This window comes from Marmota monax, unplaced genomic scaffold (genome assembly GCF_021218885.2).
Source record: "Marmota monax isolate L192 unplaced genomic scaffold, Marmota_monax_Labrador192_F-V1.1 WCK01_AAM20220418_F8-fsc00151, whole genome shotgun sequence".
NCBI lineage: Eukaryota > Metazoa > Chordata > Mammalia > Rodentia > Sciuridae > Marmota > Marmota monax.
Window position 1 is genome coordinate 3,441,883 of NW_026694226.1, and position 25,062 is coordinate 3,466,944.

Here is a 25,062-nt window from a genome sequence, read left to right on the forward strand (position 1 = left end):
TTCTTTTTTTTTCCTTGTGAAAACTACCTCTTTTCATTCATTGGGATTCATCCTGGTAACTAAGGAAATGTTTAATTTTTTTTTTTTTTCTCTCAGCTTGCTGAACTAAAACAAGAATGTCTTGCTCGTGGTTTGGAGACCAAGGGAATAAAACAAGATCTCATTAACAGGCTCCAGGCATATCTTGAAGAGCATGGTGAGTACTTTATGCAAACAAGGTGATATGAGTAAGGGGAGTAATTTTTAGGCTCTATCACTTATATTTCTTCCTTTTTTACGTCATTGGTGATGTAAGCTCTTAATTAACTGCATCAAGAAAACTTTTATGGGCTGGTGTATAGCTCAGAAGTAGAGTGCTTATCTAGTGTGCATAAGGACCTGGGTTTGATCCCCAACACTGCAAAAAAAGAAAGAAAAAAAAAAAAAAGAAAACTCTTGGTCATACAAAACAGTGGTTATAGTGCAAAGAACTATTCCCTTTTTTAAAGACATAATTTTATATCAGCACCACCCACCCCCCCCCTTTTTTTTTGTAGAGATAGCATCTTGCTATGTTGCCCAGGTTGGCCTCTTGATATCTGAGCATGTTATTTAAAAGTTAGTATGGTTGTATGTTTAATATTTCAAAGTGCACTCTATTGCCATGCATATCTAAAAAGAACAAATTAAAAAAATCATTGAAAAAAAGGGCTGGGGATGTGGCTCAAGCGGTAGCACGCTCGTCTGGCATGCGTGCGGCCCGGGTTCGATCCTCAGCACCACATACAAACAAAGATGTTGTGTCCGCCAAAAACTGAAAAATAAATATTGAAATTCTCTCTCTCTCTCTCTAAAAAAAGAAAAAAAAATCATTGAAAAAAGAAATAAAGTCGGCATGGTAATACAAGTATTATTAGACTGAGAAATGGAAGGCTTGTTGTTTTTTTTTTTTTTGTACCGGGAATGTAACCCAGGGACACTTAACCACTGAGTCACATCCCCATCCCTTTTTAAAATATTTTATTTAGAGATGGGGTCTCACTGAGTTGCTTAGTACCTCGCTATAGCTGAGGCTGGCTTTGAACTCGCTATCCTCCTGCCTCAGCCTCCTAAGTCAGTGGAATTGCAGGCATGCAATAGAAGGCTTGTGTTTTAGTTTTATGCCAGAAATTTACTAGGTAACTTTGGATAGTCATTGTTTACAGGGCTAGTGTCTATTCCTGATCTGTGACATGAGACAAATGTCTAGACCCTCGAAATCTGTAAACTAGGTAATTTCTGATCCCTACCAAGTTTCCCATTCTGCAGTTTTTTTAAAACAAAAACAGGCCGGGTGTGATGGAGCATGCCTATAATCCCAGTACCTCTGGAGGCTGAGGCAGGAGGATAGTGAGTTCAAAGCCTCAGCAAAAGCGAGACTGTAAAGCAACTCAGTGAGACCCTGTGTCTAAATGAAATACAAAATAGGGCTAAGGATGTGGCTCAGTGGTTGAATGCCACTGAGTTCAATCCTTGGTACCAAAAATAAATAAATAAAATTTAAAAAATGAAATAAAAATGAGCGAGGTTTGGGGGCATATGCCTGTTCCTAGCATCTTGGGAGTCTCAGGCAGGAGTATTACAAGTTCAAAGCTGGCCTCAAGAACTTGGTGGGACCCTAAGCAATTTAGCAAGACCCTCCTGTCTCAAAAAAAAAAAAAAAAAAGCTGGGAATGTGGCTCAGTGGTTAAGTGCCCCTGGGTTCAACCCCTAGTATCAAAGCCAACAAGCAAAATAAAGAAATTAAATAAACAAACAGAAAACCCCACCATCATTGAAGGCATATTATCATCCCGGATTGTACAAGCTCCCTCTTAGTTTTCATTTAATCCCTTTATTTTGATTCCTCCTTTTACTTTCCCCCCAACCCCTTTAGGCATCCATTTTAATGTGTTTGATACACATTTTTTGTCTTTATTCCTATTAACCACATAGTGTTGATAGAATATTTTCATTTATGTAATTATTAATGAGTCTGTGTAGCCTTACTTTATTTCTAAGTTTGTTTTTTTTTTTTAAGTTGTATCTTGTTGATTGAGGCTATGTGATCATCCAGATTATTCGTTCTAAATCATGTGTATCTTTCTATGATGAATAGCCATCACATTTTTGCAGGTCATCCTGTGGCAGATACATATTGCCTTCAAGCCCCAGCTACTATAAATAGTACTACTATTTACAGTAATTCTGTATGCATTAGTAATACATATAGTAGTACATAAGATACTATGTGTTATACTAGTATATAATATATTCTACAGTTTGTTATATATAGTAGGATTTAGTATAGTGTATATAATAATATATGTACCATACATAATGTTATATTATGAACTACTTTTGTTTGCTCATGTTTTTGTGAGAGTCTTTCTGGGGTGTATGCTCATAATGGGATTGTTAATTATTATATATTCATAAAAACATATACAAACTGAAAATAACTGAGCACTGCCAAATTATTTCCCAGAATTGTCCTGTTAGTCTGTACTTGCATAACCAGTACATCAGGGTCTTTGTATCTTCACAAAACTAAATTTGGCATTATCTATTCAAATAGCCTAATTTTTGCTCCTCTTTTTTTTTTTTTTTTGTAGTTCCTGGCGATTGAACCCAGGGCCTTGTGCATGTGAGGCAGTCACTCTACCAGCTGAGCTATATCCCCAGCCCTAATTTTTGCTACATTTGTTGGATGGTTTAATTTACTTTGTTCTATTAAAAAAAAAAAACTTAAATTTACTTTGTTCATGATTCTTTGGGTTCCTTCTTTGCCCTTTTTCTATTATCGTTCCTATCATTCAGTTGTTGATTGCAGACATTTCTTTTATATTCTAGCAACTGTTTCCTTTTTGCCTTTAGGCACAAATATCTTTGTTATTTGTCCAAAAATTTTCCTTGGTTTCCTTCCCTAAATAGATGTCCTTAGTTTTGAAAAATCTTTCTTTTTTACCTCATGCTTTTGCTTTTGGGTTTGTTTCTTTTTGTAGTGTGGGGTATCAAACTGGGGGTCTTGCTCAGGCTAGGCAAACATTTATTTTTTTAAACAAATCCTTCCCTACCACTAAATTTCAAAGAGATCCTGCCTTATTTTTAAATTAATTCTGTTGTGACCTCCTCACATTTAATTTTAATTTAATTTTTCAGTCCAGATGGAGTTCAACTATGTACTAATGTTAAGTAGAGATATGGTTTTATTTTCTCCAAATGTAGCAGATTTTCTGAGCATGAGTTTTACTTTCATTGTTGATTTTTATTTTGGGAAAGCAAGGTGATTGTGATATTAGCCTCAGCACAGTGATCAAGATGGTTTTATAGCAGGGCTTGACCTGATTATTTTAATATTCTTTAGCTGAAGAGGAGGCGAATGAAGAAGATGTACTGGGAGATGAAACAGAGGTGAGTTGGAAAGATTTAAGGTTAGTCACTGGCCTGGTGATATGCCACTGCCTGGGCCACATTGCTTAATATCAATCATTAGAGTGCTTAGATGCTAATTTATTAGGGGAGCCTAAGGAGGGAATGAAGATTCTGAAAACTGACTCATTTTGGCGTTCTGATATCCCTCTTTTGATGTGTGTTAACTCTTGATTTATGTTAACTGTGTTGTTTTGTTTGGTTTTAGGAAGAAGAACCAAAGCCCATAGAACTGCCCGTCAAAGAGGAAGAACCCCCTGAAAAAACTGTTGATGTGTAATTATCTCTTTTTTTTTTTTTTTTTTTTAATTTTTTTATTGTTGGTTGTTCAAAACATTACATAGTTCTTTTTTTTTTTTTTTTTAAAGAGAGAGAATTTTAATGTTTATTTTTTAATTATCGGCAGACACAACATCTTTCTTTGTACGTGGTGCTGAGGATCGAACCCGGGCCGCACGCATGCCAGGCGAGCGCGCTACCGCTTGAGCCACATCCCCAGCCCCATAGTTCTTGATATATCATATTTCACACTTTGATTCAAGTGGGTTATGAACTCCCATTTTTACCCTGTATACAAATTGCAGAATCACATCAGTTACACATCCATTGATTTACATATTGCCATACTAGTGTCTGTTGTATTTTATAATCTGAATACAGAGCAGAAAGTTCTGTTTTTATTGGGTGTAAAATTTCACTCTCTTTACCTTTTATAGATTGTCATTGACTTTTTTCACTTCTGATTAGATCAGACATTTTCAGAAGGGACTACTTCAAGTACATGGTCCCAGGGAAGGAAGCAGTTTGTTTTCAAGTTATATAATACGTAATTAGAACCATATGACTTCAAGCACAGACTTAATTTAGTTCTCCTAGCCTTTGTTCTTTTGTAGGGTCACCATAATAGCTTATACTGTTAGAATCTGTATGATTCTTTATATGTTGTAAAATTCTGTGGACTCTTACACTTTGCAGAGTTTTACACTTTTACAGAAAAATGTAAAACTGTATATAAGGAATTTAATAAGGGAGGAGGGTGTTGGGTAGAGGTTATGTCTCTCAAGTAATGCTGTATTCTCTCTTGCTTTTTGATTTACAGTGGAGGAGGGGAGGACAAAGTACTAGAGAAAGTGGATCTCGATTTGTTTATACTAGCCCACAAGGTTGATCATCTTTTATTTGGGTTTCTTTCCACAAATGTCTGGCCATTTTGTACTACAGCACATTAAGAACAGTTGAGTCCCTCTTAACATTTTTGTTCCTTATAGCTGTATTAAATGCATTTAATTATACAAGGCAATGTATGTACAAGTAAAAATTCAAACAATACACAGAGGGGTATATAAATGGAAAATTGAGTACTTATTGTATCCATCTCATCACACTTTCCAAAGGTTTTTAGTTTGTGTGTATGTACCTATGTATGTGTATGCGCCTAAGTATATGTATGCATGAACAAATATATACACATGCTATGCACAGTTTTTCCATTTTTTTTTGTTCACGTTTGGATATCTTTATATTAATTTATTTATGTTAATGTTATATACTAGACATGGTTCTAAGTGTTTTACATGTATTCTCATTCAGTCCTCACATCAACTTATTGAGTAGGGTTAATTGTCCTATTAAGTGGCAGTCTTTTTTTTTTTAAGCTCATTAGGGAAATTACAAGTATATACAGAGGTTATGAAAATAGTTTGGTAGACTCTCATGTACCCATCACCCAAATATAGTGGTTATTAATGTTAGAACCTTATTCTTTTTTGTAGACAGTAGTATTTCACTCTATTTAGGAATCATAATTTATTTCACCTGTGACTTGCTTGATAGACATTTAGATTATTCATAGAGCAGAAAAAAGGCAGTGCTATCTGTCCTTATTCAACTATTTTTTTATACGTATGTATGTCCATCAGATAAATTTCTAGGAAGAGATTTGCTGTATCATAGAGAACGTGCGTTTAACATTGTGGTAGATTTTGTCAGCTATTTCTTCATAAAGCCATTAGCTGTCTTCTTATCACAGGTTCTTGTTCTTGTTGGTTTTTGTTAAAATATTTTTTTATTGCTGAAATTGAACACTGAGTCTCAAATATACTAAGCATTGCACTCTACCAATGAGCCACACATAGGTTTATAATTCAATATAGTGCCTTGAGAAAATGAATTAATGGGATAGCTTTAAAATAGATGTTTGGGGACTCCTGGGACAAGAAGGAAGACCAAATGAATACAATAATTGGCTTGCTTGGATTAAAAATATAATGAGGTTGGAAAATTTGTAGAAATTCATTATCCTTAGCATATGTAAAATGTGTTAATTCTTGTATTTAGGGGCTTTAATTCTATTGATGAATTTTGAAACAAGGAAATTGAAAGTGTGTGGGGGTGGTGGTAATTTTTGTTTTTTTAGAGGATAGTTATGGTTAGATTAATTATGTACAGAAAGGGGAATTAGGGTCCCTGTAGTTTTTTTAAAAAATATTTTTAGTTATACATGGACACAATATCTTTATTTTGTTTATTTTTATGTGGTGCTGAGGATTGAACCCAGTGCCTCACATGTGTGAGGCAAGCGCTCTGCCACTGAGCCACAACCCAGCCCCCCTGTAGTTTTTGGAGTGCTTTGTATGTGTCTGTGGGTAGGAGAAAAATTTGTCAATGACAAATGAAAATTTCCTGTGAATCCCAGAATGTGATATATATTTATTACTTAAGTTTAATTTTGTGCTTAAGAGAATTGGAATAGAGCAGAAACCTGGATAACCTTTTTGCCTTGAGATCTACTGCAGAGATTGTGTTTTCAAGATGAGAATGGTGGAGGAAGTCATTAGCCTGGGATTGATGGAGAGGAGTGTTCCCTAATGACATTGGACTTCAAGTAAAACATTAATCTTCTGTGGCCTTTTTTGCCTGAACATCAGAAAGTCCTGGGGAAGGAAATCTGGAGATGGGAATTATGTCGAAACTTCCTAAAAAAAAAAAAAAAAAATAAGGATATTCAGATCTAATATGTCCCTCAGGTATTCAAAAGGAAATTCCCTTGCTTCATCTTTGATCTGAGGGTCTCCATAAATATACTTTTGTTTTTGGTTTTATTTATTTTTATTTATTGTTTTAGCCAAAGCAGTTAAATATTGTAGGATTTAGTTGTGGTCAGCAGGGGGCACCCATTGCTTGTCTGTAGTCTTGAGACCTCCAACAAAAGGATGGAGGAGAAAGTAAGTTCCTGTTCCCGAATTACTTCCTCTGAAAATGTCATTAAACCATTACTACCTTTCAGGGCATCAAATGGGAAAAGTGTCCGGAATATTGGAACAAAAGCTGCCCATATCTCTAAATGAGGGACCTTAATGAGACTGGTTATGACCCACAGTTTTATGGGAGTTGTTTGGTGGAGGGTTAATGTCCTTCCATTTATCCTGAGTACTTCCGAACTTTGTCTCCCGCCCCTATGGTCCCCCTCTTTTGTTTTCTCTTAAACCTTTTGACCAGTAACTTACATGTTTTCCTAATTCAAACCTCACTTAGTCTTTTTTCTTCTTGCTCCCTTTGGCATTTTTATTTGTTCCAGTTTGAGTTGTTTTAGCTGCAGCTATATTTCCCATGGGAGAAATAAAGATTTCTAAAAGAAGGAAATAGGAGTTTGTAGAGCACTCATTTAATTATTGTTGTGATGAAAATTGAAACCTGGTATTTAAATGAAGGTTAGAGGGATAGTAATTAGTCGAAAAGTAAATTTAAAGTGCCTAAAAACAAATGAAATAGTTTCTGGTGTTCTTAGTTTCCCAAAATATCTAACCAGACTTTTTTCTTGATTATTTTCTTATACCTTAGTTAAAGTAGCTTAATATTATTTGAACTTTTTCTTTATAGTAGATGAAAGTTCAAGGAATCAGAGTTTTAATGGACTTCATATTTCTTTGGATTAAGGGGTAGCGGAGAGATATTGGCAGAGGACATGACTCAGGTGAATTCTTGATATGTTTCGAAGGTGTTGGTTTAGAATATCAATTTTCTGATTTTTAAAAAAATCTTCCTTTTCCAGGGCAGCAGAGAAGAAGGTGGTAAAAATTACTTCTGAAATGCCACAGACTGAGGTAAATATTTTGTTCGATGGTAGAACCATTTACATTTCTGTTTCTTACCCTTTATTCTGTCTATATAATTATTTAAAAAAATATATTCATAGGCATAAAATCAGTATTGACAGATTTTGATGTTGATTTTTTTACCAACTACTCTTAGAAAAATATTTGGATTGTCATAGTGGGTAGTCACCTTTGAAGCTACGTTGCATATAATTCTCTGGCTTAATGGTGACTCTCTAAGGTGTTTACAAACCTTGGATTAGTTTGGGAGGATTATTCCTTGAAAAAGTAACAATGGTAAGTATCCTTCTTGAATTGCTACTTGCCAATAGGTGAGATTAAAATTTCTTTGGATTTTTTCCAAGGTTTCTACCAGGTTCCCATTGAAATTTTGTGTTCAGTTTTATACCTTTAAAGTAGAGAATTACTAAACTCTTTTAAGATGCTATGAGACAATGCTGTGCCTCATTTCTAACTAAAATATTACCACTAGTATTGGAACCAATCTATTCCTTTGATCCTTTTTCAAAGGTCAACCAAATATAGCTTTTGTATTCTTGGTGTCATGCAAAATGTGGGTTTTATTTTATTTTATTCCTCCCTTTTGTTTTCAAAGACATGAATATAATAATAGTCGTTTTGTGTTTCCTTTCTGGAACTTACATTAAGTCCTAGGATGGGTACAACCTGAAGTCCTCTAGAATGTGTGTGTGTGTGTGTGTGTGTGTGTGTGTAATAAGGATTGAACCCAAGGGCCTTCTGCATGCTAAACAAGCACTCTTAATACTGAGCTACTACATCTCCAGCCCTTTTTATTTTTTGAGACAAGATTTTGTTGAGTTGATCAAGCAGGCCTCAAACTTGGAAGAAAGCTTCCTGCCGTAGCCTCTCTAGAAGCTGGGTGTGAGCCACTGCCTCTAACTAACATTTTTTTTAACTAGAAATTTATTTTTTCTCTTCTCTTTCATCTATTGTCACTTAGAGAATGCAGAAGAGGGCTGAACGATTCAATGTACCTGTGAGCTTGGAGAGTAAGAAAGCTGCCCGGGCAGCTAGGTGAGTGTCTCCACCCTTTTGAACCTGAAATGAATGTCAGGGTGAACGTGTGGGGTTGTGCCTTAGGTTTTAGACATGATTATTGATTTTAAGTAGAATAGTGACCCTGCTGAAAGGAAATGGAGTATATAATTTGGCCCTATTCAGAATATCTCTGCTGATTTGGATGTAGTAGGCTATAGATCATGCTTTATTAGTGAATAGAGTTTTTAAAAATAGGTAAAAGGAATGTGCTACTTCTAGTTTTGATAAGGCTTCCTTGTGGCTTACTCTTTGGACTTTTGGTGAAAGAGGGAACCTCTTTCATGGGGTTGTTAGAATTAGCTAATGATTGCAAAGTTTGAGATCACAAGCAAGAAGTGTCAGTCATGTGTACCATTAGTGCAGAGACAGACAACCAGGAGTGTGAACAGCTTCCTAAAATTTAGTTTGTTTTTCTTCCTACAGGTTTGGAATTTCTTCAGTTCCAACAAAAGGTAAGGATATAGAGGTTATTCTGAGAAAGTTTTATTTATTTTGTTTCTTTTCTGTCATAACATTTTATTTCTCCAAATTAAGCTAAATTTGTTAGCTCTAGAAACCCTTATGAGGTTATAGCATTTGCTTCTTTGCTTTAGGTAAAATTATACTTAATCAATTCCTAAGCAATTAAGAGAAGTTCTGAAATTATAAGAAAATAGGAGGAGGTACCAACATTCATTTCCTTTCCTTAGACATCTTCAGTGGCTTGGGAGGCTGAGGCAGGAGGATTTCAAGTTCAAAGCCAGCTTCAGCGACTTAGCAAGTCTCTAAGCAACTTAGCAAGACCCTATCTCTAATAAAATATATATAAAAAAGGCGGGAGGCTGGTGATGTGGCTTAGTGGTTAAGTGTCCCTGGGTTCATTCCCTTGCACCAAAGAAACAAACAAACAAAAAGTTTCTACTACTTTGCTTACTTATTCTAGTGCCTTATAGCATAAAAAATTATATTGTGTATCTATCAGTGTTGTGGGTTAGTATAAGTGGTAAAAGGGAAATATCTTTTACCTTAAGCATTCTACTTCTAGAAATTTAAGAAAATAATCTTGGATGTGCATAAAGATTTAGCCATGAGGACTATCAACAAAATTATTATAGCGATAAATAACTGGAAACAAATATACAGTAGAGAATTGTATAAATAAACGTGTGCCACAGTATAGTAGAATACACTATATTAAAGGTGATTAAGCTGGGCATGCTGGTGACGCATGGCCTATAATCCCTGCAATTTGGGAGGCTAAGGCAAGAGGATCAAAAGTTTGAGGCTAGCCTCAGTAACTTAGTTAGACTCTCTTAAAATAAAAAGGGCTGGGAATGTTGCTCAGTGATGGAGAGCCCTTGGTTAATCTCCAGTGTCACCCCCAACACAAAAAGATATTTAAAAAAATGTTCGATGTTAAGTGAAAAAGATAAGTTAAAAATTATAATTATGTTCCTATTTTAGTCATAAAAACTTGCCTGTATTAGGAAAAAAATATTAGAAGGACGTATACTAAATTGTTAGCATTTGGTGGAATTTTGAATGACTTGACTTGTCTGTGTTTTTACATTTTTTATTTACATATATATGGCTATATATCCATAGTATATATATATATATATATATATATATATATATACTCCTCCCCCGATTACTGGAGGTCGAACTCAGGGGCACTTTACCACAGAGTTACATCCTCAACCCTTTTTATTTTTTATTTTGAGACAGGATATTACTAAATTGCCCAGTTCGGCCTCAAACTTGCAATTTTCCTGCCTCAGGAAGCTGCTGGGATTACATGCATGTGCCACTGTGCCTGACTTCTCTTGTCTTTTTAAAATCTATACAATGATTAAAAAAAAAAAAAAAAAACATAGTCCCTTTTTTAAAAATTGAAAATGTAGTCTCCTAACCCTATTCCTGATTACCTTTTAATAATTTTAAATGGGTTGATAAAACATCCTTCTTGAAGTAATTTGCTGTGCTTTTAAAAAGATCAAATTCTGGCCACTACCTCTTAAGTGTTTTAGAAACAACTTATTTTTTGGCTCTTAGTTATATCGAGAGAGAGAGTTGGTAAGATGCAGCAGAAACAACTAAAGATGATTTTTGGAGAACAATAAAAGCTAAAGTAAATCATATAAAAAGGAAACCTGATCAATAAAATAATGTATACATAACATTTGCAGTGTTTTTATATAATCCTGACATGTAGAACTATAGAATAACTTTTTTAAAAAGAGTAGAATTTGGGAACATTTAAGAGGAAGGTTTTTTTTGTTTGTTTGTTTAAATGAGAACATAGAATACATATCAGTTCCTAGCCCATGGATTGTGTTGAAGTTGAATTCAACTGGGCATGATGGTGCATACCTATAACTAGGTACTCAAGAGGCTGAAGCAGGAGGACCACAGGTTGGAGATTATCCTGGGCTATTTAGCAAGATTAAATCTGAATATTAAAGTTTGACCAGATGTAGAGTGCTTGCCTAGCACATTCGAGGCCCTGGGTTCAATTCTCAGTACTGCAAAAACGAAAAACTTGCATCTATTTCTGAATGTTCACAATGGAAAGTTAGGGAATTCTTTGCAAGATTGAGATTGCTTAAAATAAAATTCCAAAAAGATTGAAATAAATAATTAGAAATTAGGTTAGAGTTGGGTCATCAGGCCAATTTATTGCTTGCTTCTTGGTGATAATTTCAAGACAGAATGTTAGCTTTAAGCAGCCATAATTTCAGCTCATGGTAGTAGTTCTGCTAATTTGTCCAGCTATAATCTCTTTTAAATAGTTTTACTGAGATATAATCTGTATACCATACAACTCATCCGTTTAAGTATATAATTCTTTGTTTTTTTAATTTATTCGGAGGGTTATGCAACCATCATCAATCTAATTTTAGAACATAATACCGCAACACCTGTTAGCATCTATCCCCCCATTCCTTCTTCTACCCCAGTCCTAGGCAGCCACTGTTTTATTTCTCTATGTATAAACTTGACTTCATATCATTGAAGTCATAACATTATGTGATCTTTTATAAATGGTTTCTTTCACTTATGTTTTCGAGGTTGATATATAGTATGTATCACTGTTCCATTCATTTTCATTGCTTATAATATTCCATGGTATGGATATGTGACATTTTATTTACCCAGTTGTCAATTGATGGATGTTTGGGTTGTTTTCTCTTTTTATCTAATATGAATAATGCTTCTGTGGACATTTGTTTAGACATGCATTTTCATTTCTCTTGGGCATATATCATGGAGTAGAGTTGCTAGATGATATGGTAACAATATGCTTAAATTTTTGCAAAATTACCAAACTGTTTTCAAAAACAGAGAATGCAGATATGGTCTCTGGATGCATTTTCTGCCTTCTTTCTCATCATAGGATAAAGGACATTTGTTCTCTGTGCTGTTTTTATGCATTCTAATTTTATTTGAAGACTGTTATCTTCCTTTCTGACTTTGAAAAATATTAAATAAAACTTTTTTATTTGCTTCATTAGGTCTGTCATCTGACACCAAGCCTATGGTATGAAATCTTTTTTTATCCCTTGAAGAGCCAGATCTTAACTCCATAGAGTTAGTTTTAAAATTAGAGACCCCTCCTCTCCCCAGATCGGAGGGAATTCATGAGTTTGGTAACTGTTTTCAGTATGATGTTGTGTGTTATGAATAATAAAAGAAAATTATTTGCTGGGCATGGTGGCATATACTTGGAATCCTGACTACTCAGGCAGGAGGATTCCAAGTTTAAGGCCAGCCTGGGCAGCTTAGCAAGACTCTTGTCTCAAGGGGCGGGGGAAATACACACACACACTGCTTGAAGTATGGAAAGTTGACACATCGTCATGTTACTGTAGACATCTTCCTTCCTAGTATTCCTCTTTTTGAAAAGACGAATAGATTTTGTTAGCTGGAGACATTCCCTTTGTTTTATGGTATTGGAATTTTAGGCTTTGTCCCGTGGCTTTAGATAATGTTTGGTTCTTAATTACCACAAGAGGATCTATGGAAGCAATTTATGAGGTCTGTTTGTAGAATTTTTTTCCTAGATATTACCTATTAAATATAAAGTCAAGAGAGTAAAGAATGTTAGAATAAGAATGGCTTAGGCCATTGTAACTAGTCTATGTTTAGAAAGTGAAAACATACTGTGGTAAAATATGTTCAGCTTTAAGAAATCTTGCCCTTGGGGTTACAGTTCAGTATTGTAAGTGAATGTGAAATGTTTTATTATTGTTGATGTTAATAAAAATGTCCTACTAAACAGCCTTATGATTACAACTCTCATATGCCAAGGCTTCCAAGAAAAGTGAGGGAAGAGAGTTCAGTTGGGTGGTGGAGGTACACTTGTCTTTTGAAGATGGGAACATTGAAGTTGTCAGTTTGTTTTTGGTTTGAAGATAAAGAACTATTTGCAGAGATTATGAAGGAATGAATAATTTTGGATTGTGAATGATGGACTTTTTTTGGAGGTAATGATTTGTATATATGTTTACTTTTTCAAGTAGTGTTTGGTCTACTTTGGCCATAAACTTTCCTTAGACTCTTGCCATCTTTGATGAATGAAGAAGGCAGGACTGAATCATTGACTGCATTCCAGAAGAGGCCTTTTAATAATCAGTAGGATGGATGGGTGATGCTTAGTTTCCATGTTTGGCACATGGGGTGTCTTTGATGTTATAGGCTTATTTGAACTCTTAATTTTGGACCATAGTTTCTGCCTTCTCTATTTTCTATTTTGATTTTTTAAAATATCCCTGTGTTTTTATAGGTTAACCTGGATAAGCTAAAGGAAAGAGCACAAAGATTTGGTTTGAATGTCTCTTCAATCTCTAGAAAGGTAATGTAGATTGGATAAGAGTGCTGTTTTGCAATATGAGAACATCTTGGGAAGCTCACATAAATTGGAAATGACACTATTGAATATAGCTGGTTATATTTCATCCAGTCCTTTGAATATCGCCCCTCACTGACTTGGTACATTATAGGAGCTATTTCACAAGCTAAATTTTTTGTTCTACATATTGTTTTCATAGCTTTCACCCATGCTTTTAAAGTATGGTCTATATTTTACTTGGTCAAGATGTTGAATACAGTAATGTTAAAACCTGTTACATCTGTTTTAACTTCTGATATAGGCATAATGGAAATTAAATAATTAGGAGAAAACAGTTTTGTCTTTTAGGTTGAAGGTACCAGAAACAAAATTTAAAGGTCTCAAATCCCCCAAAATTATCATTAAAAAACAATTCATTATTTCTGACTTTAGTATAGAAGCATTTAACTTTAGAAAACGGTTTCCTCTTTGAGGAAAGAAAAAAAAAAAAACTAAGAACTGAAAGCAATCACTTGTCACTATGGAATATAAAACCTTGTACATAGGTGTGCTCCATCTTTCTTTCCTTTAGGTTTTTTTTTCAGTGCTGCAGATCGAATCCCGGGTCTCACATACTTTAGGCAAGCACTCTGTCACTGAGCTATATCCCTGAACCTAGGTTACATTTGTAATGTTTTACTAGGCGTATAACATCAGGTCCATGTACCTAGTATGATGCTGAGGTGTTCCAATAAAAATACTTGCCAGTTATGTGAAATAAGAAAGAAAAAAAGGAGTTGGAAGACAGGCAGATTATTTGATTCTTAAACTACCTGCAGCTTAATTGGGAAGACTTAATATAAAACCAAAAGTTGTTTATGTTGTGGTAGATGGCCAAGGAGAGGCATCTCTTGGATCTGTGGTTCTGATTCTCATGTAGCTCCTTTTCTTGTTTTGTTTTTTGGTACTGACGATTAATCCCAGGACACTGTATCACAAGCTATATCCTCAGCCTTATTTATTTATTGGTACCAGAGATTGAACCCAAGGGTGCTTACCCACTGAGCCACATTGCTAGCACTTTCTAAACTCTTTTTTTGGGGGATACTGGGGATTGAACTCGGGGGCACTTGATCATTGACCACTTCCCCAGCCCTATTTTGTATTTCTATTTAGAGACAGGGTCTCACGGAGTTGCTTAGCGCCTTGCTTTTGCTGTGGCTGCCTTTGAACTCTCGATCCTCCTGCCTCAGCCTCCTGAGCCATGAGGATTACAGGCATGTGCCACCATGTCTGGCTTCCTAGCTCTTTCTATATTTTACTTTGAGACAGAGTCTTGCTGAGTTGCTTAGGAGGGCCTCGCTGAGTTGCTTAGGCTGCCTTGAACTTGTAATACTCCTGCCTCAGCCTCCTGACCACTAGGATTACAGGTGTGTGCTACTACACTTGCCTTAGCTCCTTCTTTTGAATATGAGGCTTAGGTGTTTAAAAACCTCAGCAGTAATTTCACCCCAACTTCTAGGAGAACTGTGTGTGTTTGTATCTTCAGAATTTAAAAAACTGAACATCATATGTCATACTACTTGGGTCATATGATCACATTCCTAAGAAAAATCCCACCATACTATATTGTCTACCTGAGGTTTCTTTCTTTCTTTCTTTCTTTTTTTAATATTTTTCTCTAGTTGTAGATGGACACAATGACTTTATTTTTTATTTATTTATTTTTATGTGGTGCTGAGGATCAAACCCAGTGCCTCACACATGCTAGGCAAATGCTCTACCACTGAGCTACAACCCCAGTCCTCACCTGAGTTGTTCTTATGTGTTTCATTATAAGGATATTAGCCCTTCTCTTCCTTCTTCCCTTCCCTAGAATCTTTCTTCATATTTGACCTATTCATTTTTAGTCCACAGGAGGCTGAATAAAATGTAAATATTTATACACATATATTTGCACACACATATATGTATGTGTGTGTATACACATATATATACATATATGTATATATTACTTTTGTGACCTTGAGAAAATGACTAAACTTTTTGATTTTCATTGGTAATGTTTGGAGTAATCTCCAGTATCCTGGTTGAGGAAAGTAAATAATTGTGTATTTAATTATTAATTGTAACCTACTAACAGTTTGACCCTCAGTAAATATTAGTTTTCTTTTTCTCTTAGCCCTTTTTTTTTTTTTTTTGAGGGGGTGGGTACTGAGGATTGAACCCAGGGGTGTTTTATCACTGAGCTATGTCCACAGCCCTTTTAATTTTTTATTATGAGACAGGATATTGCTCAGTTGCAGAGGGTGGCCTCAAACTTGTCATCCTCCTGCCCCCAACTCTTTTTTTCTTAGTTCTGTTGGTAAACTGGCTTTATTTATTTAATAAAAATCAGTTTGTGGCTCAGTGGTAGATTGCTTGCCTAGCATACTTGAGGCACTGGGTTTGATCCTCAGCACCATATAAAAATAAATAAAATAAAGGTATTGTGTCCATCTACAACTAAAAAGAAAAAAAAAATTTTAAAAATCAGTTAATTTTTTTGCCATGCTAGATCAAACATATTGGCTCCAGTATATACGTATACTAGGTAAATGTTCTGTCACTGAGTTATACCCCCATCCCTATAGCCCAGAATTTTTTAAAGATATTTTTTTAGTTGTAGATGGGCAAAATATCTTTATTTTTTTGTTTATTTATTCTTATGTGGTGCTGAGGATCAAACCCAGGGCCTCACACATGCGAGGCAAGCGCTCCACCACTGAGCTACAACTCCCATCCCCCAGAATTTTTTTTTTTTTTAAAGAGAGAGAGAATTTTTTTTTTTTTAATATTTATTTTTTAGTTTTCGGTGGACACAACATCTTTATTTTTTTTTTTTAATGTGGTGGTGAGGATCAAACCCAGCGCCCCGTGCATGCCAGGCTTGAGCCATATTCCCAGCCCCCATAATTTTTTTAATACTTGTAGAAAATATAAACAGTTTCAGAGTAAATCTAGAAGGAAAAAAGTTGGAAGAAAGGAAGTAAAAGATAGGAAAAGGAAAGTTTTTTTTTTTTTTCTAAGTAACTTTTTAATTTTTTATTTGTTCTAATTAGTTACACATGACAGTAGAATGCACTATGATCCAAGTAACTTTTTCTGAAATTGCAACTGGCTGAGTTCTCTAGTGAGAATTGCCTGGTTCTAAGACTTGAGCTTAACTTGTCTGTCACTGGAAAGGAGTTACTACCTTGTATTTGTTTGGTTAGCCAAAATTCTTGACATGAATATATTCATTTTGTGTTTATGGAACAGCTATATTAGCGTACTTCTGTCCATCTTTCTTGAGGTTCTGGATTCCAGGATAGCCTGTGTAGTTTGGCCACTTGTCTTTAAGTTTTAAGTCCATTAGGTTTCCTTTAGTTAGCAGTGGGACAGTAGTGGAGGTAGTGTCTAGTGCCTCTTCTCTGACCTAGTATTCCAAGTAGGACAATGAGAAACCTTTCCCCTGTCTTCTCCATTTCAGAGTTTCTGTTTCCTTGATCTGATTAAAGGCCCTGGCTTGTTTGCTTTCTCTTCAGTAGACTTGGCTCCAGAGCAGTATATATGAAGAAAGGAAGGAAGTATATGGGAGCAAATGAGCAAGGGATCAAGTAATATATATGACTGATGGTTTTAAAAAGTCATAATCTGATCATTTCTTTTCCATATTTTGGATTTACAGCTTAAGTGTATTATAAATTTGAGGAAACTAAATCTGTGCTATTCTTCCTAGGCTGACTTTTGCATGAGTCGAGTTCTCAACTTAACTAGTATACTATACACATTAGGCGCTACACAGAGTCTCTAAGAAATCTTGACTTCCCACACTCACCCGCCCTCCAAAATCATCATCTCCCTTTCTCCCTGCCCAATAAAAGTCTGTCCGTTCATGTTTTTAGCCTAGCTTTCAGTGAATAGGATCCTATTGGTTTAGGATAATGGAAAGTGACAGGGCAAAGAATGGCACTTGGCATTTATAGACATTTTTTACATAAGAGGCTATAAATTGTCCCTTCCAACTCTTTGGACTATTGGAGGATAGAATGGCAAGTTTTCTTTTTATATAAGCCGCATGATGACTATAGGCTAAGAAACCTCCCATCCCCTTAAACAAAGCAAAACCCAGATAAATAAGATCTGCCATTTTCAGTCTAGTGCTGGACTGTGGTCCTGTTCCCCCCCCCCCCCCGCCCGTTTTCCATGCCTGTCAAGAGAACTAGTGTTTGAGTCAGTCCTATTAGTGAAGGAGAGGACTTTTCCTGGCACATAGGAAACTCATCTTTGAAAGGACTGAGAGTTGTATAGAGGAAATGAGGATGTAAGTTAGCTCAGTTAATACATCATGGTCAAAGGACATTAGTTTTGGTAAAACTAAACCTAGGCTTAGAGCTGTAGTGTTAACTGAGGTAGCTAATTTGAACGGATTACCGGTTTTTTAAAAATATTGGCATATTTGGGAAGGTGAAACTTAATAGTTTAGGAATTTATAGGAAATTCATCTAGGTGGGTGTTATTTAAAAAAATAAAAATAAGTCTGAAGCCGGGTGCAGTGACGCACACCTGTAATACCAGCTCGGAGTCTGAGGCAGGAAGTTCATGACTTCAAAAGCTAGCCTCAGCAACGTAGGCCTAAGCAAGAGACCCTTTCTTTAAATAAAATATTAAAAAGGGGGCTGGAGATATGGCTCAGTGGTTAAATGCCCCTGGGTTCAATCCCTGATACAGAAAACAAAACAAACCAAAAAAACCAAGTCTGGGCTTGTATAGTAGTGTGTGGTTGATCAACTCACTCTTCTCCCTTTTGGTGTGTTTGTGTGTGTGGTACTTGTGATTGAACCCAAAGGTACTCTACCTCTGAGTTACATCTCCAGTCCTTTTTATTTTTTATTTTGAGACAGGGTCTCACTGAGTTACCCAAGCTGGCCTCGAACTTGTGATCTTTTTGCTTCAGCTTCCTCAGTAGCTCAAATCATAGGCATGTGCCACCAGTCCCAGCTGTCTCTTGATTAGTAGTAGAAAGTATAGAGATCTTGAACCCTAGTGACCTTACTATCTTTCTTTTTCCTCTATTAGAGTATGACTAGGGTTTGCCTGCACTTGTGGCTTTTCATATAGATGACTGTCTTAATAAGTTATCTTAAGGCCCATAAGCCCTGAAAGCCACTTTTATCTGATTTGTGATTTTTGCCGGTTTTCTTCCCTAATGGTTGTGGTCTGTGTAGAAATGTTAAACTATAAAAGGGTTGAAAGCAAACCAAATACCTTTTACTGACCAACTTCTTGTTGAGGATGGTAGCTGAGATATTCCTGAGTAGCTGCATTGATTATTTATGAGCCTTTTGTATTGTATCTTAGTATCATTTGGAGATGAACTGCTTCAAAGTGAGAGAGATATTAGACATGCCTTTCTTTTTTTTTCTTGTTTTTTTTTTTTTTTTCCTTTTTTGAGGAACTTATTACTGAAATGTGTTGAGATACCTAAGAAGCTAGAATAGTTAGTTCCAAGCCATAGGAAAGCCCTAGGGTCTTCTAGCATACAAGTTTCATTTTCTCTAACTGAGGGCAGGCTAGGTTCAATTCATACTCTTCAGGAAGGCCTATTTAATTCCACATTGATTCCCTTCCATCATCTAAAATAAATGAAAAAATATTTGGTGTTTGTTCCTCCCCTTTAGTGCTGAATTTTCATATAGAAGTTAGCCATTGGATGTGGACAAAATGAAGAAGTTTATAATATGGATTTAGAAGTTAGTTACCAGTTCTCAGAGGGTCCATAATTAGGATTTATTGGTTTAGGTATGAATGTATAAACCTTTTTCCAAAGGAAGAACTGTGGGGCCATACATAGGGCATTGCCAACATGGAGCTTTTAAAAAGCACCTGTAGAACCCTAAGCTATGGTGAGGAGTTTGGTGGAATGTTTAAATTAAATTAATTTTTTTTTAAGTTGTAGATAGACACAATATTTTTAATTAATTTATTTATTTGTATGTGGTGCTTAGGATCGAACCCAGTGCCTCAAAAGTGCTAGGCAAGGGTGCTACCACTAAGTTACAACTCTAGTCCCAGGTGGAATATATATATATATATATATATATTTTTTTTTTTTTTTTTTTTTAATTGTAGTTGTAATGGACAGAATGCCTTTATTTTATTTGCTTATTTTTATGTGGTGCTGAGGATCGAACCCAGTCTTACGCATGCTAGGCAAGAGCTCAGCCCCAGCCCTCAGGTGGAATATTTTTAAAGAGAGTCGTGGTAGAAAAATTAAATCCCAGGATAAATTGGAGAAGTAGCTGGCTGAATAGGTTTGGGTTCTTTCCATATATATTTAAGCAGCAGTGCCTAGTCCAAGTTCAGAATTAATTCTCACCAGACCTGGTGGCGAACGCCTGTAATCCCACTGGCTCAGGAGGCTGAGACAGGAGGATCGTGAGTTCAAAGCCAGCCACAGCAAAAGCAGGGCACTAAGCAACTCAATGAGACCCTGTCTCTAAATAGAAATATAAAATAGGGCTGGGGTTGTGGCTCAGTGGTCGAGTGCCTATAAGTTCAATCCCCAGTACCCCCCAAAATTAATTCTCCTTTCTCATGTGACAAAAAAAAAAAAGGCAAATATTAGAATTGTAGGTGGGGGAAAGTGTCAGTCTTACCGGTCGTCATATCTCATTGATAGGATGTTTGACAGAATTTTCCCCTCTTCTTCATCAGTTTTAAAAACATGCTTCTTCCCTTTGAAAAATTTCATTTTAATTTGATTAAATAGTAAGAGGATATAAATCATGTACAGTTGTTTTCAATCTGCATTAGTTCAACTTAACGATTTTTTACTTTGCTGATAGTGTGAAAGCAATACACATTTACAGGAAACTCACATTCAGTAGAAATTCAATTTCAATTTTTTTTTTTGTTTTTAATGCCCTGGGGTTTGAATCAAGTGTGCTCTATCTACCACTGACCTATATCCCCAGCCATTTTTTGTTTGTTTGTTTGTGTGCTGGGGGTTGAATTCAGGGCTTTGTGCATGCAAGGCAAGCACTCTGCCAACTGAGCTATATCCCCAGCCCTCCCCAGCCATTTTTTAAAAATGTTTTTCATTTTGAGACTAGGTCTCACTAAGTTGCTGAACTTGATGATCATCCTGCCTCAGCCTCCTGAATTGGTGTAATTATGGCTCATTTTGATTTCTGATCTTTTCCTGAGCTAGCAATATGTGGTAGGATACTCTTGCCATCAGCAGCAAGTTACAGCTCCCAGTCATCCATGAGATCACCAGGGTAAACAACCATATTTGCAGTGCTATGATTGCTAAGCTATGATGTTCAGTAGGCTAGGTAGAAGTGTGTGTGTGTGTGTGTGTGTGTGTGTGTGCGTATAATTGTCACTGGATATTTATTTATTTATATGCAGTGCTGAGATTTGAATCCAGTGCCTCACACATGCTAGGCAAGCACTCTGTCACTGAGCCACCACCCCAGCTCCCTTAAAAGCATTTTTGACTTAAGATATTTTCAGCTTATAATGGGTTTCTTGGGATATTATCTTAAGTAGAGGAGCATCTGTATATGGTAGATAGAAATAGTAATTGATATCATAGAAGATGAATTTCAGGAAGATCTAAGACCTGACCTCAAATAGTTTTCAGTATTTTATAGGTAACATTTCTCAGGACATTTTAAAGCTCAACAAAAATCTAACCTCTTCTTTAAATTTTTTTGCTAATTCATAATACTTTGAAAATAAGTATTTGACTTTTTCAAGGCCACTGACAGAATGTATAATCCTCTGTCTCTCTCTCATTTTCTTCTCTTCCTCCTCCCCTTTGAGATAAAAATGTGCACAGTTCTCCCTCCACCTGTTTTATGGAACAAACCTTGAGGGAGTGGAAAAGGAACAGTTTAAAGAAGAAACAGTAGGGGAAACTCTCTGACCTCAGTTTATCCTGTCATCTGGTTCTTCATTTGTCCCTGCTGAGGAACAGAACTTGTCTTTTGTATGTAGCACAAATACATCTTCACCTCCCTCCCTTCCCCCTGCCCCCCTTCATTCACTCTTCTATTATCGTTGCAATCAATGATGTCATTATGTGTGCTATTCAACTGCTGTTGAACCACTTGGCTATAGGAATTTGGAAGAGCAAAGGGACAAAATGGAATTTTTTGTCTCTTCTGCCCAGGGCTCTTAAAAATGTATTCTGATTTTAACTAGAGTCTTTCTTTGCTTAGCTTCTCTTTCTCCTTTCCTTTTATATCTGAATCATCAGACCCACACTTTTTACAGGACACTTTTCACCTAGTCCTGCGTGGGCATGGGCACACAGTGCGTTGGGGTAGAGTGGACAAGAAATGTGGGGGATATAAAATGAACAAAATTCCTTAAGAGGAATGTTTTTTAAAATTTAGAGGAGTAAGGTAAAAATTTTGATGCTAGGTCAACCTACATCGCTGGTATTTGTTTACTATACTGGATATTTTGGAAAAATCTGGTAAATTTCAGTTAGTGTTGAGACCACTAAGGTGTTGTACCTTTTGATATTATATTCTGATTTCATTCACTGAGTTTGAACCCAAAGAGTCAAGGTAAGAAAATTTGTAGTAAGAAAAAAACATTTTTTCCTCTGCTTAATACCTCACTCCTACTGGCACATGCCTGTAATCCCAGTGGCTTGAGAGGATGAGGTATGAGGATCACAGGTTCAAAACCAGCCTTGGTAACTTAACGAGTCCCCCACAAACACCTTAGTGATAGTGAAACTGTTTTCTACAGAAAATGGCTAGGGATGTGGCTCAGTGGCTGAGCATCCCCTGAGTTCAATCCCCGGAAAAACAAACAAACAAAAAACACCCCAGATCCACTGCTGCCAGTGTTGGAATTCCTTCTGACATGTCAGGACTGATTACCTTGATAAAAATCATCAACATTGACAACAAGTTTTATGCCTCTATTTGGTTCCCCTTGCCCCAACAATAAACATAGCTTGGAAAAAGTGGGGAATGCTGGATTCTGTTGTCTTTTTTATTTTTAAATACCTTCAGTTGTTTTTGCCAGTCAACTTCTTAAAATAGGATTATCCCCTGAGTGACAGTTTAAAAAGAAAATGCTATTCTTAGTATATAAGGTAAATTATTTTTAAATCACATTATGTCTGGTTGTTTATCTAGTTGCAGGTATAACATTAGGGTGATCAGTGACTGACCTGGCTTTTGTAAGTGAAATGTCTATCCATTCCCAGATGTTTCCTAGATGTGGTGAAATGTGAGATAACTGAATCCAAGTACAACTATCCTTAAAAATCTGTATGGGAGGAAAAAAGGAGGTGGGGTAAAGGATGGGTTTTTTTTTTTAGTAGGTTGTTTGTTTTTTGGTGTATGTGTTACTAGAAGTTTTTTTTTGGGGGGGGTATGATAGGATATTTTAATGTTAAAAGGTACCTCAGTGAGAACTATAGAAGTTTAGTAATATTTAGGATGTACTTAAGTACTTAAGAGGTGAAAACCTGAGTAATACTGTTCTTTGAGCTAGTGTTTATAAGGAGGGGTAACATTTTATTCATACAGGCTCAATTAAAATAAAATTTAATAATTACAGATAGTTCCTTTTCTTATGTATCACCAAAATAGTGAAATTGTTTTTCATGCCTGAGGGTGATGGTATTACTAAAGGCTCTGGTTTATGTATCACCAAAATAGTAAATGTTCTTCATGCCTGAAGGTGATGGTACTACTAAAGGCTCTGATTTTGTGTTTTTGTTTGTTTGTTTGTGGTACTGGGGATTGAACTCAGGGGCACTTAACCACTTAGCACATCCCTAGCCCTATTTTATTTTTTATTTTAAGACAGGGTCTCACTGAGTTGCTTAGTGCTTTGCCTTTGCTGAGGCTACCTTTGAACTCAGGATCCTCCTGCATCACGAGTCGCTGGGATTACAGGTGTGTGCCACTGCACCAGCCAGGGTGTTGTTGTTGTTGTTTATTTTTTAGTTGTAGTTGGACACAATATTTATTTTTATGTGGTGCTGAGGCTTGAATCCAGGGCCTCGCACTTGCTACGTGAACACGCTCTACTGCTAAGCCACAACCCCAGCCCGGCCTCTGTTTTTATATAATCTAAGATCCCTTGTTAAAATCTAGAAGGTGTTAATTCTTTTCCTCCTTTCCCTTTTTCTTTACTGTTTTCTCATAATTAAAAAAATCAGTACAAAATTCTTACCTTTTCATTACCAGAGCAGATTCTTAGGACAAAAGTAGAAATGTATTTGCAGAGTATATTACATTTGGATTTAATGTTAAATATTGAATCTTTGTTTTCTACTTTTTTTTTAACCAGTGCTTATGATATCCTTTATTCAATTCACTTAGAAAAATATGCAGTATTAATGTAAAACAGTACAGTCTTGGTGTAAAATATTCAGTGAACATTAGAAAAACAAGTCATTAACATACAAACCCATTTTTAAAGACCTCTATTGGCATACCAAACATGTCTAGAATAATATACTTTTTCAGAGCTTAAATTAAAATTATGCTTAGCTCTTACCTATTCCCATAGCTTCTCAGCTCTTCATTAAAAAAAAAAAAAAAAAAAAAAGATATTCTATTAGCCAACTGAAACATCTTTTTTTAAGGAAAAAAAAATTTTTTTTTAAAGGGAGAGAGAGAGAGAGAATTTTTAATATTTTATTTTTTTAGTTATCGGCGGACACAACATCTTTGTTTGTATGTGGTGCTGAGGATTGAACCCGGGCCGCACGCATGCCAGGCGAGCACGCTACTGCTTGAGCCACATCCCCAGCCCTTTTTAAGGAAATTTAAAGAAAGAAGTTTTCTTAAGAAAATAGAACAAGCAAAAATGCAACTATGCATTGTCACAAAGAACACTGACATACAAAGAACTTTATTACTCTGAAAAACCCTCCTTTATGATATAAATGGATCAAGAAGCTTGACAAAGCACTTCTGTACCTATACATCTGGAACAGTAAGCTATGGTGTTTAAGCTCCTTTAAACCTAACCATGCCTTCCATCCAAAGGAAATAAATTATGCTCAATTTCTGATTTTACATACACACAAAAAAAGATGAGCAAATATAAGCTACTTTATATAAAACGAATACTTTTATATATTATTTCATCCTAGCAGAACATTTTCACCAAAACTGGGCAAAGCATAATGTTTTTTTTTTTTTTTAAATGCAAGCATATATGTAAAACTTAAGAAAAAGCGTTCTTCATTAAGGTCTTGCTGAAAAGTTGGGCCACCACTAAACAAATAAAAGGGAGTACACAAGTAATCTCCATCCTAGTAGAAGCTTTAAAGAAACTCAAAGTCTTATGAGCAGTATGTAGACAATACTAGGAGTTTTATTTAAGAAACCACAGTTCTTTAGACACATTAACAGGACATTGTATTTAACAGTTAAATAAGATTCAAGAAACTAAAACACACCTAACCTAGATATAAAACTCTCTCTCTACCTTCCCAGGTCAAAAGATATCAAATAGGGCTGGTTATGTAGCTCAGGTGGTAGAGTGCCTGCCTCACATGCACAAGGTCCTGGGTTCAATCCCCAGCACCAACTAAAAAAAAAAAGAAAAAAAATCAAATAAAAATACAAATCTTAG

General features: G+C 35.8%; 1 protein-coding gene across 2 annotated transcripts in view; it reads left to right on the top strand.

The window, feature by feature from the left end:
* The window catches only part of Sarnp (SAP domain containing ribonucleoprotein), a 55,683-nt gene that overhangs the window by 11,029 nt on the left and 19,592 nt on the right, over positions 1-25,062 (top strand). For both annotated transcript variants that reach the window (XR_006856642.2, XM_046466693.2), the window contains exons 2-9: positions 97-196; positions 3,365-3,411; positions 3,638-3,705; positions 7,481-7,532; positions 8,506-8,579; positions 9,027-9,055; positions 12,098-12,123; positions 13,369-13,437. Coding sequence is in view for 1 of the 2 variants with exons in the window: in XM_046466693.2 (XP_046322649.1) it covers positions 97-196; positions 3,365-3,411; positions 3,638-3,705; positions 7,481-7,532; positions 8,506-8,579; positions 9,027-9,055; positions 12,098-12,123; positions 13,369-13,437 (465 nt within the window). In the remaining variant the exon portion in view is untranslated. The remainder of the gene's footprint in view (positions 1-96; positions 197-3,364; positions 3,412-3,637; positions 3,706-7,480; positions 7,533-8,505; positions 8,580-9,026; positions 9,056-12,097; positions 12,124-13,368; positions 13,438-25,062) is intronic.